The 12,203-nt window shown below is 38.7% G+C and overlaps 1 protein-coding gene across 3 annotated transcripts in view; it reads left to right on the top strand.

The window, feature by feature from the left end:
- trak1a (trafficking protein, kinesin binding 1a) overlaps positions 1-12,203 on the top strand; it is an 89,076-nt gene that overhangs the window by 38,592 nt on the left and 38,281 nt on the right. For all 3 annotated transcript variants that reach the window (XM_081387849.1, XM_081387848.1, XM_081387850.1), the window contains one exon: positions 3,582-3,776. Coding sequence is in view for 2 of the 3 variants with exons in the window: in XM_081387848.1 (XP_081243974.1) it covers positions 3,582-3,776 (195 nt within the window). In the remaining variant the exon portion in view is untranslated. The remainder of the gene's footprint in view (positions 1-3,581; positions 3,777-12,203) is intronic.

Consider the following 12,203-nt stretch of genomic DNA (forward strand, 5'->3'; position numbering starts at 1 on the left):
CCACACCGTAAATGCCTGTAGGTAATGTTCTTCAATGGTGAAGGAGACTGGAAGGACAGCATGCTTTCACTAGTGCTGTTGCTGTAAAAATACAAGCCTGAAATAATCACTGGTCATCCACATCCAGCACACACACTCAAACATGCAGACGCTTTCCATGGCAAAAGAACACTATATTTCAACACACATCTGTCTCCTGTAAACCATTATAGGCTGTTGATTGTTGTCATAAATCTTCGAATTTAGGTCTGTTTATTAGTTTAATGTTGTGATCTATGTACGGTAATGCTAGAGTGTGTGCTGCTGTTTATTTTTTCTCATTTCAGCAAAGTCCTGACAGGTTTTGACCTGCTCTTTTTTTTTTTTTTTTTTTTTACAGTTGGCTTTATAAATAAAAAGACTCTTTAGTCCGATTTTAACAGAACGAAACCTTCATCCGATACCTGTGTACAGATTTTCTTTTCATCAATCTGAATAAAATCCATGTTTTCACTGCACTTGTACAGATGTTATTTCCATTCTCAGTCTGTTTATATGGCAGATGTGTGTTCTGTGCAATACAGAGTAAGTTTCCCTCTCATGGGCCCCAAGCTTTCCAGAGACTGTCTGAACCATACAGTTCTATCTCAGCACAGCGCTACAGAACAGGAGGGAAGTTAAATCCTATTATGTTTTTCTTTTTTAGAGATGCTTAAATAATTACTGTTTCTTGAACAGCTGGCTACATTTACACAGTCAGTGGGATTGATGACCATGTTTTATAATCTGAATCTCATGTCCTGTTCAAACAACATCTTTGCTGCATGAATTAACCAAAGTCAATCCCCTTTTTTATTTGCTGTGGGTATCCAAAGGTTCAGTGACTAAAGTACAAATCCATGGTGATGACATACAGAACAGCGAAACCTTTCCAGAATAGTTCCATTCTCATAGGGGTTTGCCGAAAATGCTGGTGTTGAGTGTGCATGAGTAAGTTCAGTTCTAGAGTGAACAATGCTATTGCTACCCAGTCTGTCTGTTGAATTTCTGCAAAATATTACATCGCTTCTTGCACATTTTGACATTTTCCAAGTGAAATGTTCAGTGAGTGGTGCTAAAAGGATTTTGAATTTTCTCTGAAACAGATGAACATGAATCTGGGAGTGTTTTATTGCATTGGGTTTTGTACGTATCGCGGAACAAAAGGAGAAAAAAAGGACAAATTAACACCGTTGTTCAGCAAGGATGCATTAATTTGATCAAACGTAAGAATACAGACATTTATAATGTTACAAAACACACACAAAAAAAATGTAATGCTGTTCTTTTGAACATTCTATGCATCAGAGAATCCTTGAAATATTGTATCATGGCTTTTAAAAAGCAGCAAAACAACATTGTTTTCAACATTGACAATAAGAACCATTATTAATAATTGAGCACCAAATAGTTGATGATGTGACACTGAAGACTGGAGTAATGGATGCTGAAAATGCAGCTTTACCATCAAAGGAATGAATTAAAATATATTAAAATAGAAAACTTAAATTGTAATAAAATGACAAGCCATTACATTGTAATAATAATTCACTATATTACTGTTTTTACTGTTACAAATAAATGCAGCCTTGGTGAACATGTTATGCGACTTTCAAAAACAATATATAAAGCACATTTTTTCCAAACTTTTAAATGGTACATTTTTGTAGTTCATTGTCAGGTTGCATTAAATTTGTGGCACATACTTGGTGACCTTGTCTAAAGGTGAACACTGCTTTTATCTTGGGTCAAGGAGTCAGCACTGTGCTACATGCCAGTCTCTCTCTCTCTCTCTCTCTCTCTCTCTCTCTCTCTCTCTCTCTCTCTCTCTCTCTCTCTCTCTCTCTCTCTCTCTCTCTCTCTCTCTCTCTCTCTCTCTCTCTCTCTCTCTCTCTCTCTCTCTCTCTCCCTCTCTCTCCCTCTCCCTCTCCCTCTCCCTCTCCCTCTCCCTCTCCCTCTCCCTCTCTCTCTCTCACATATTCTCTCTCTCTCTCTGCTGACCGACAGTGGTTTATCTCTTTGGCATTACCGGTGTAACGGGTTTGCATTGTTTCTGTGTGCTCTCAGTAATGTAGCCACAAGGCCTGTCCCATTCTAGAGGTTAAACCCCTGTGCTCGGTTAAACACAAGCATGCGGCCTCCATCGCACATGGTGGTTGAGTCTCTTATTTGCCACATATATTTCAGTCCTACATTTCTGCTTGCAGCAATTTAGTCGTTCCTACACAGAAGAGGGTTATAATGATATTGGTGGATTGGAATAAGGGCTGGTTGTCCGCCGGAGGAGAGGCTGCAGTGTCGAACAACAGCATGTTGTCTGAAGGGAGGATGGGCAGAATAAAATATTCTGTTGAGACCGTGGCCGCTTGATAATTAGCTGTAATGTAATGATGTAATGTTTGTGTGCTTATGAATTCAGAAGTTGAAGCTCAGTATTTTTCCACCATCTGTGGGTTTTATCATTGTTTTATCTATTGTTCTTGGCTTGTCATTTTAAAAATATTGCCATTTATATGCGTGTTCATGAGAAACTCAAAGTGTCAACTTAGTTGTGTAGTTCTTCATCAGACCACTAGAGGTCAGTCTAGACTCACACTTAATGTATTTTCATGTATTGCATTTAGTTTGACCCCAAGCGTGTGTCTTTGATGTCACATCTAGTAAATTGTTGGTGTTATTACACTCTTATCACACAGTTATTACAACCATACATGCTTCATTGGCTTTAAAGAATTTATGTGGTATTTTACTGTGGGGTGGTACATTAGATCAGTGATATTATCAGATGGCAATACCATGGTACTTTTTATATATTTCGAGCCCAAGATGTATTTGAATACTTTATTCACTGTGTATGGGTGTTTCTGGGCTATTTTTGCAATACATGGAACACTGTCCACCCCAAGCTTGTTTTTAGTGAATGTATAAAGTCCTTTTTGTATATCTATGTACAGTATGAAGTTCATACGGTAACACTTTAAAATAAGGTTTCATAAGCTAGCATTAGTTTTAGTTAACATGAACTAAGAATGAACAACACTTCTACAGCATTTATTAATCTTAGTTCATTTTAATTTCAACATTTACTTATACATTATTAAAATCAAATGTTGTATTTGTTAACATTAGTTAATGCACTGCAGATCTAACATGAACAAACAATGAACGACAGTATTTTTATTAACTAACATTAACAAAGATTAATAAATACTGTAACAAATGTATTGTTAATGCATTAACTAATTACTGTTCACACAGATATCCTAGAAGAGTAACCACCACCCATATTTAACTTATATGTTCTTATGTTGTTATATCATTTAAAACCTTTTTTTTTTTTTTTTTATTCTGTGGGAAAAAAAATTGAAAATAAATTCACATGTTATTGCAAATGCACTACCATAGTACCAGAAAACATGGTTGTACCATGTGAAACATGGTTATTTTTAGCATAGGTTTTTTTCTTATTCTTATTCTTCTTCTTCTTCTAGTCAGATTCATTGAGCAAATGTCTCCATTCCCTGGCGCCTGATTGTTCTCATCTTTCTCTCTCTCCTTGTCAGATGTGTGTAACAGCACTGATCTTCCTGAGGTGGAAATCATCAGTTTGCTTGAGGAGCAGTTGCCTCATTATAAGCTGAGAGCTGACACGATATACGGCTATGACCACGACGACTGGCTCCACACTCCTCTCATCTCACCCGACGTCAACCTCGACTTGACCACAGAACAGATCGAGGAGACCCTCAAATATTTCCGTAAGCACAGAATCACTCTCTCATCCGGTTCCTCTATTTTTCTCTCTCACATCCACTGTTTTTCCTGTCTCGTTCTCTGTCACCCATGATGAAGTTATCTTTTTCCATTGACACTGTTTTACTCAAAATAGTAACAACAAATATCTCACACATGCACTGACACACATACTCATAAACACCATTCACACATGCTTTAACAATGCTTTTACATAAGGGTTACCAGTGAGCATTGCATTGGTTGAACATTTCACTGTAAAATTGTTTCAACTCAAAAAAAAAGTAAGTGATTGTGCTAACTTAAACTAAAAAAGTTTAGTCAACTGAAATATCCAAGTTGTCACTTAGTACAACTTCACATTTTAAGTTGACTATACTTTTAAGGTAGTATGAGTACTTTTAAGGTAGTATTTATTTCAACAAGTCTAGAATAAAGTATAGAACCATTCATATCTTCATGATAGTATGGCTGAAAGATTTTAAAAGCTTCATTACATGAAACTTGAGATACTTGAGATATAACTTGGCTAATACATGTGCAATTGTTGCCATGTGACAGCTGTGTTTGGTTGCCACAACACTGGGTCTCATTGCTTGGCAACTGCCCTACACTGCTGGTCATTGGCTGAGTCTGCTGTCACTCACAGCACCAGTGTTTATACCAGTGGTCTGATAGCTTTATGAGGTCAGTTCCTTTGCCATGATCTGTCCTTGAGTTTGAGGTTGAACACTTGGGTCATTTGACCACATGCAAAAAAAATGTATTCGGTATTTAACAGGAAGGTTTGCAGTCGACCTTACATTCTCAATCTTTTTAACCACCTGTGTTGAAATAGTAAAATAATTGCAGCCAACAATGTAGAGGTTTTAGCTTCCCTGGAAAATTGTTTTACGTGGATAGGCCTATGTAAACGTGTTCCAAAATGCCCAGTGCTTTAAGTAGAGTGGAGAAATGCCTTCAGACATTAAAAATGCTGGTTTTGATTATTGTCCTTCAGTGTACAGTGTACAATCAGACATTGTAGATCACAGATGTACAGTGTGTTTGTCTGTTATTCCAACGCATTCTCATCCTAGGGCGTCATATACTGACACGCACAAAGCTTTGTTCGGTTATGGGTAGGTTTAGGTCTGGGGTAGGGTTAGGGTTAGACTGCTAGGAGGCGCCTTCTGGCCCATATCTATCTGCGTCTCATATTGACGCTAAAGTGTGCCATGTGCGTTCGATATAGACGAAATGTCAAAAGCGTCACCGTATATGACGCCTTGGGATGAGAACGGGCTGGTTATTCACACTGGTTCATTAGGAGCTGATGCCCTGGATTTGATGCCCTGGATCTTATGAGCTGTCATACAGCTCTTTCACATATTAGCTAAAAATAGCTCAAACTGAGGCCCAACTCTGAGTCGATTGCAGAGTTCACACGCATAGGTTTAGTACCTATGATCACGCGCGTGAACTCGGCAATCGACTACTTTGGACTTCACCCGAAAACAGGATGTAAACAAAGGTATTTGCGCTGGCTTAAATAACATCATTTTTATACATATCTTTCACATCTACTGCAGTCAGATCCACTCGTGTTCACTCAGAAGGAATCACTCACATTTTCTGTGCACTTGTAATGACACATCAAGGATGTTAAGAGGCTAAAAGCAGGTTTAGTACTTGCCCTATTGAAGTCAACAGGGTGCAAATTTTAAAAATAGAATAACTCTGTGTAGGCAACACCGATTTTTGTCGTTGTTCTCTGTATTGACAGCACTCCAAATGTACAAAAAAATGAGCTCAATGTTAAAATTGACCGGAGTTCTCCTTTAATGCAAATTATTTTATTTTTATTTATTTTATTTCAAATGTTACTGATACTGATTTGGATTTAATCTTAAATTGCTGATTTTTTTTTTAATTGCTAAAAAAAATTTAATTGCTACGTCGTTAAAAACGACTAAATTGCTGCCATTTTTATTTTTTATTTACATTTTTTTTTTTTTTTACAATTTTGAACAACTATGAACAATTTTCATAGTCCTGAAAAAATGTCAATGTAAAAAAAAAAAAAAAACGATTTATAAAATTAAATCAGAGGTCACCCATGGTAATTATAGACATGATTTTCACCTTTGTCATCCTCATCCAATCATTCCTCATATCACACAACTCCATAAATCCATTATCCAACCAGCATGATGTCATCGGTATGAGCCTGCTGCTGGTATCAGCCGATGAGGTGGCAACTGGAAAGTCATCAATAGCAGGTCCACGGCACAGGAAAATGACATCACAGCTGAACGCAAGCTTGTGATTGGATGATTCGTACCGTTCAGGAATAGTTTGTGGTGTTCAGAAGAGTCAAACAACCAACGTTATCAAATTAAATCAATAGTGTTTAGTTTAGCAAAGAATAAATAACCAAGGCTTTTTGTAGTCCTTTTTTTTTCACCAGTCTATTTGTATCTGTTCTTGGCACAGTGAGTTGCAGAGAGTCAGCTGCTTCTTTTGGCAAGCAGACAGCTAAAGCCTGCCATCACTGTACCAGCCACTTACACTTGAGCTGAGCAGCAAAATGAAATATCCCATGCATGCAGCACTACCGCTGCTATATGTGTGGCAGAAAAGAGCAATGGAAGAGTGCAGGAGGAAAAAACAAAGGGAAAGTTAAGCAACAGAGCACGTGCAGACACCAACACAGTCTGGAGTCAGAGCCAGTTGCCATGGCAACCTCTCCAAAGGGAGGCGCCTTGGAAACAAGAGAGATGAGGAGACGGGGTTGGGCTGTGACGAGTGCTTAGAGATGATGAGAGCAGCTCTGATGAAGTGTGCTCTGATTGGCTGGCTTTGGGTAAGCCCCGCCCTCCAGAGTGTGATACAACCTTGACTATAGCAGTGCAGTTTCTTGCGCAACACTGCTGGCTTTTAGGGGCACTGCATTTTTCTCTCCATCATCTCTTGTTCTCTGACCTTGTGTGTGTGTGTGTGTGGAACGCATTGCGATTAGTTAGTGGTGGATCTGGCTACCAAGCTGTTGGGAAAATGGGCGGCAGTGGGTACATGTATGTGTGTGTGACCTCAGACTCCGGACAGGAGAGGCTCCAGCTCGCGACTGAAGGAGACTGAGCATGCAGAGGTTTGTGGAGGCGGATTACTACGAGCTGGACTGGTATTATGAAGAGTGCACTGACGGTAAGAAGGAAAAATCCTGTCCGCTGCCACTGAGGGGGAGAGAGGGGTGGGGAGAATCACCCATGAGAAGTAAACACTTTCAGAAAAGTTGGTTGGTAACATGGTCTGCCATGGACGAGACTGTGAAAGAATATGGAAATCCGATTTGGGCTGAGACGTACTGTAAGAATGGTGGAGGAAACATTGAGGGTGACTAAGTATAGCTGGCCTCTCAGCTCCTGTGTTGCATCAGACTCAGCACCAGGGTAAAGCTTAAAAATGACTTGCATTAATAAGTCACAATCTTTATATAATGCTGAAAAGATAAGTGCATGTGCAATGACTAAAAAAAATATATACAGTGGGGTTCAAGTCCGATTTTTGTTGTTGTTGTTGTTGTTGTTGTTGTTGTTGTTGTTGTTGTTGTTGTTGTTGTTGTTGTTGTTTCAATTTGAGTGAAAAGTTTATTTGAAAAATGAACATAATGTCTTTTGCTTGAAAGACAGCACCACTCAAGCTGACATGAAATTCACAAATGTGTTCCACCTGATGAATGTTATCCAGCATGATTTTTGAGAAAGATCCAAAATAGCATCTTATATACTGTACCTATCTACCCACACATCCATCCATCCACCCACACATCCATCCAGTTTCTTCCATCCAGTTTCTTCCATCCAAAGATGCATATGATACATCCATACATTCATCCATCCATAAAGATGGATAAATAAAGACAGCAAGACGTCAAATCAATCCATCCGTTCTCTATCAATTCAGCTAGCTATCTGTATATCCATCCACCCATCCATCCATCAGTTCCATCCATTCAGTTCCATCCATCCATCCAGTTCCATCCATCCATCCTTCCATCCACCAGTTCCATCCATCCACCCAGTTCCATCCATCCACCCAGTTCCATCCATCCATCCATCCACCCATTCACCCAGTTCCATTCATCCATCCATTTGTTTAGCCATTTGTCCATCCATCAATCTAGTTCCATCCATCCATTTGTTTAGCCATTTTCCATCTATCCATCCATTTGTTTAGCCATTTGTCCATCCATCCGTCCATCCATCTATCCATCCATTTGTTTAGCCACTTGACCAACCATCCATCTTCTTGTCCATCCATCCATCCGTTTATCCATCCATCCATTTATCCATCCATCCATCCATCCATCCGTCCGTTTAGCCACTTGTCCATCCATCCATCCACTTCTTTTCTTTTGTTTCTATTCAGCAGAACTGGCCAATAACATTTATTCACTTGTCTCAGTCTGAAAGCAGAAACACATAAGTTTATGACTGTCTTTATTCAGGTTTAAACCACATTCACACCCTAGTCAGTTATATCTGAATATTAATAGACATCATATCTAATTTGTCTGTTGTTCTTTCAAAACCCTTTTTAATATCACTGTGCAGCTTATTTCAAAGCAGGGAAATGATTCTGTTCACACAGACATTTAGTCATGCTCTGCTCTTTTTAATCAACACTGTCTCTCGCTAATCTGAGATCAGCCATCGATGATGCGTTGACATTATGAAGTCTGTTTCACAAGCAGCAGGTTATATCACAGCACTGCACTCTGATCTAGATTTTCTGCATGTTTTATTGGTCTCTGTTGACTGATGGCCGCCTTATCCTTCCTTCCTTATAATACTTCTCCTTAGAATTGGAATGGTTACGTAATCCTGTGCATAAAACTGCTCTGTTTTGATCCCAGACATTTACTGTAATGTTGTGTCTCTATGCAGCGTATAATGCAAGTTCTGGTGTCAAGTTGTGCATATGCAGTTTATTTGGTTTTCTGGTCTGTGATGGATTTTATGAATAGCTTTCAGTCTTGATTTTAACACATTACCATCAACCAACCACAGAGATGGATCCCTTTAATCTAGTGTAAAGACAGTGATAAACAGTGCTAGATGGATGTGTACGTGTTTTCAAACACACTGACTGTTGTAGGCACTAACACAATGATATTAAAAGACCAAAAGAGCACTCCAAGCGGGTTTTGAACTTCTAAAACGTTTAATGTGATATAAAGGATAGTTAAGCCCTCAGGCCATCCAAGATGTAGGAGTCTTTTTTTCTTCAATTGACCAGTAAAGAGGATTTTTAGCTGAAACCCTGGTCCTTGGTGATTATTATAATGCAAGTGAATGGCTACTGTCACTTTGAGAGTCAAAACAACATATACAGGCAAAACAAAATTGATACCCATGGCTCCTGACGATTCATTGAGGCCTTATGAAGCTAAGCAATCAGTCTGTGCAAGAAACTGAATATTATTTACAACATTATTACCTGTAATCCACAGCCTTGGCAAGCGGTGTTAAAGGGGTGGTTCGGGATTTTTGACATCGGACCTTATTTTTAAGTCAGCCTGGTTGTTATTCATCAGTGGAGACATTTTTTAAAAAAAATTATCCAGTCCTTATATTTGGATAGTTAGCCGATGCTAGGCTAGCGCGAGTCAATAGGTATATGTTAGCCAGCCATTAAAAACCATTTTACCCACTCCACAGTGCACCAAACGCAAATCAATTATAACACTAGACTATCGATGTATATGTCCGTTGAGAGAATAATGTTAGAAATCAAACTTACCTTTCATCACATTGCATTAGTTATAATTTGTTCCCTGTAATCATAAGCCTTTGTCTACAGCAGCAGTGGAGTTATATTGATTACCTAGGCAACCGAGTGAGCCGGTCCACACATGATGCAAGAGTACCGGCATTTACCTGCCGCAGGCACACTGTGTGTTTACTTTTTGCCGCATTACTAACCGGAGCATAGTAAAATTCCGCAGCTGCTGAGAAACTAGTTCCTTTGGGATCATTGAGATGAAAGGTAATGTTTGATTTCTAACATTATTCTCTCAACGGACATATACTAGTCTAGTGTTATAATTGATTTGCGTTTGGTGCACTGTGGAGTGGGTAAAACGTTTTTTAATGGCTGGCTAACATATACCCATTGACTCGCGCTAGCCTAGCATCGGCTAACTATCCAAATATAAGGACTGGATAATTAAAAAAAAAAAAATGTCTCCACTGATGAATAACAACCAGGCTGACTTAAAAATGAGGTCCGATGTCAAAAATCCCGAACCACCCCTTTAAGCGCGTTCATGGCAGTCTGGACGTATGTGCGGGAGCAAACTCATACGTGAGCTGACGCTTTGTTTACAACAGAGAGTTTTTTTTTTTTTTTTTTACTCTCCAAGTGACGGTAGCCATTGACTTGCATTATACAAATCACCAAGCTCCAAGGTTTCAGCTAAAAATCTTCTTTTCCGGCAAACTGAAGAAAAAAAGACACCTACATCCTGAATGACCTGAGGATGAGTAAATTGACAGCAAATTTTGGGTGAACTATCCCTTTAATACATTTAAAACTGTGATATCAGAAGACCAAATTTGGTTGCACTTTATTTTACAGTTTGTGCACTTACCTGTACTTACAGTGTGCTTACCTAAGAAAGAACTGCAGTTCTTTCTTAGGTAAGTACACTGTAAGTACAGGTAAGGGTAATAAATAGGTACTAACCCTGAACCTACCCCTAACCCAACCTTAACCCATGTAGTTACCTTATGGGTTAAGGTTGGGTTAGGGGTAGGTTCAGGGTTAGTACCTATTTATTACCCAGTTATTGTAACTAACTATTATAATAAGTACATAGTATGTACATGGGGAACAGGACTGTAAAATAAAGTGCTACCCCAAATTCAGTATTCACCTTATTTTTTTAACAGTTCTTTCTTTCCCTGGGAATCAAACCCATGACTGTGCCGTTACTACACTGTGCTGTTTAAGCTACAGGAAAGATGAATTTAATAAAACATACCATATAGAGGCAAGCAAATTAACGAAATGCACAAAAGTTTCATGTTAAGCATTTTCCCATCGAAAACTATTGTAAGATAACGCTTAATGTGCAATTTAGCATGATGCGATCATTTTCTGTTCTCATCATCTGCTTGTATTTATAATATGAATCATCAATAGTCTGTATACTGTCAGTCTCTTATGTACATTAAGCCAGTTTAAGCGTTTATCATGATAAGTGCTTCAGAATGCTCTGCTGTTTTTACTAATATAAAAACTGCAGTGGTTGTTGAGTGTGGATCACAAGTGCCCAGATCTTGCAGTTTGTTTTGTGGAAATATTTGTGGCTTGAAAGAATATGTAGAATATAAGCATTGTTTGTATATAATTCTTAGTGTATGTGATGATATGATATTTTTGTGTTTAAAATGTACAGCTGGTGATACAGTATACTCAGGACTTTACTTTTTGTTGACCCACATTATGTGTTGTGGTTTGGTTCTCTATCACTCTCGCACAGCATATTGATTACTTTAGTGGGGGGAGCAGAATTCACACATACACACACACACACATTCTCTCTCTCACATGCACACATTCTTTTTCATTCCCGGCTGACCTCCTTTGCATTTCCCACCCAGTCCCGTTCTCTCTTTCACCTCCCCTCTAAAGTTTTCCCACCCCTTCACCGTATTCTTCACCATTTTCCGGCTCTTTTCTTGCTTTTCCATTTTCCCCTTCAGTGGAGTTAAAGCACAAAGGCTTAAGTTCACTCTAAAGAGAAACCCGCCTCCTTCACGGCCACAGCCATTGTACCATCACACAATTCCTGTCACGCTATTGTGTTTCCATTGGAATGTAGTCCGTCAGAAGGCCCACATTTGCAGGAATTTCTACTGCAGATTGTATTGCAATTATAAACAATTTGCATTCTGTCAATGTAACAAGAAAAATGAGTGATAACACAACAAACCAAGGCATACTGAATTGTTATTGTGTGATTCATGTGGCATTGCTAGACTAGGTGGGGTTGCACAAGTGTAGAAGTGCAGCTGTTATCAAACATCTCATGTCTTCACACTCCAGTTGTTGGAGTTTAAAGTCTATCACCATATAGCGCTATCATGAACTAAAATGGTTTAGCACGTTCCTAAGAAATGTTATTCAGCTTAGTTTTATGAGGCAAGCTAACTAGAAATAATCAGCCTGGTCTGTGTTTATACATAAGTATTGTATATTAAAGATTCATGTAATGAATAAGGATTCATAAGCACTGGTGCGTCTGTTAAGTTGTTCATACTGTATGTAAATGGTTTAAGTTTTAGAAGATGCCTATACATCAGTATTGCACATTTTAGCGTCTATACAAAGAAAGTAAATGTAAGTGTGGCAGAATCACAGTTTACATAAAATACTTGCATAAA

The sequence above is a fragment of the Scardinius erythrophthalmus genome (assembly GCF_964197995.2).
Source record: "Scardinius erythrophthalmus genome assembly, chromosome: 16".
In the NCBI taxonomy this organism is placed as follows: domain Eukaryota; kingdom Metazoa; phylum Chordata; class Actinopteri; order Cypriniformes; family Leuciscidae; genus Scardinius; species Scardinius erythrophthalmus.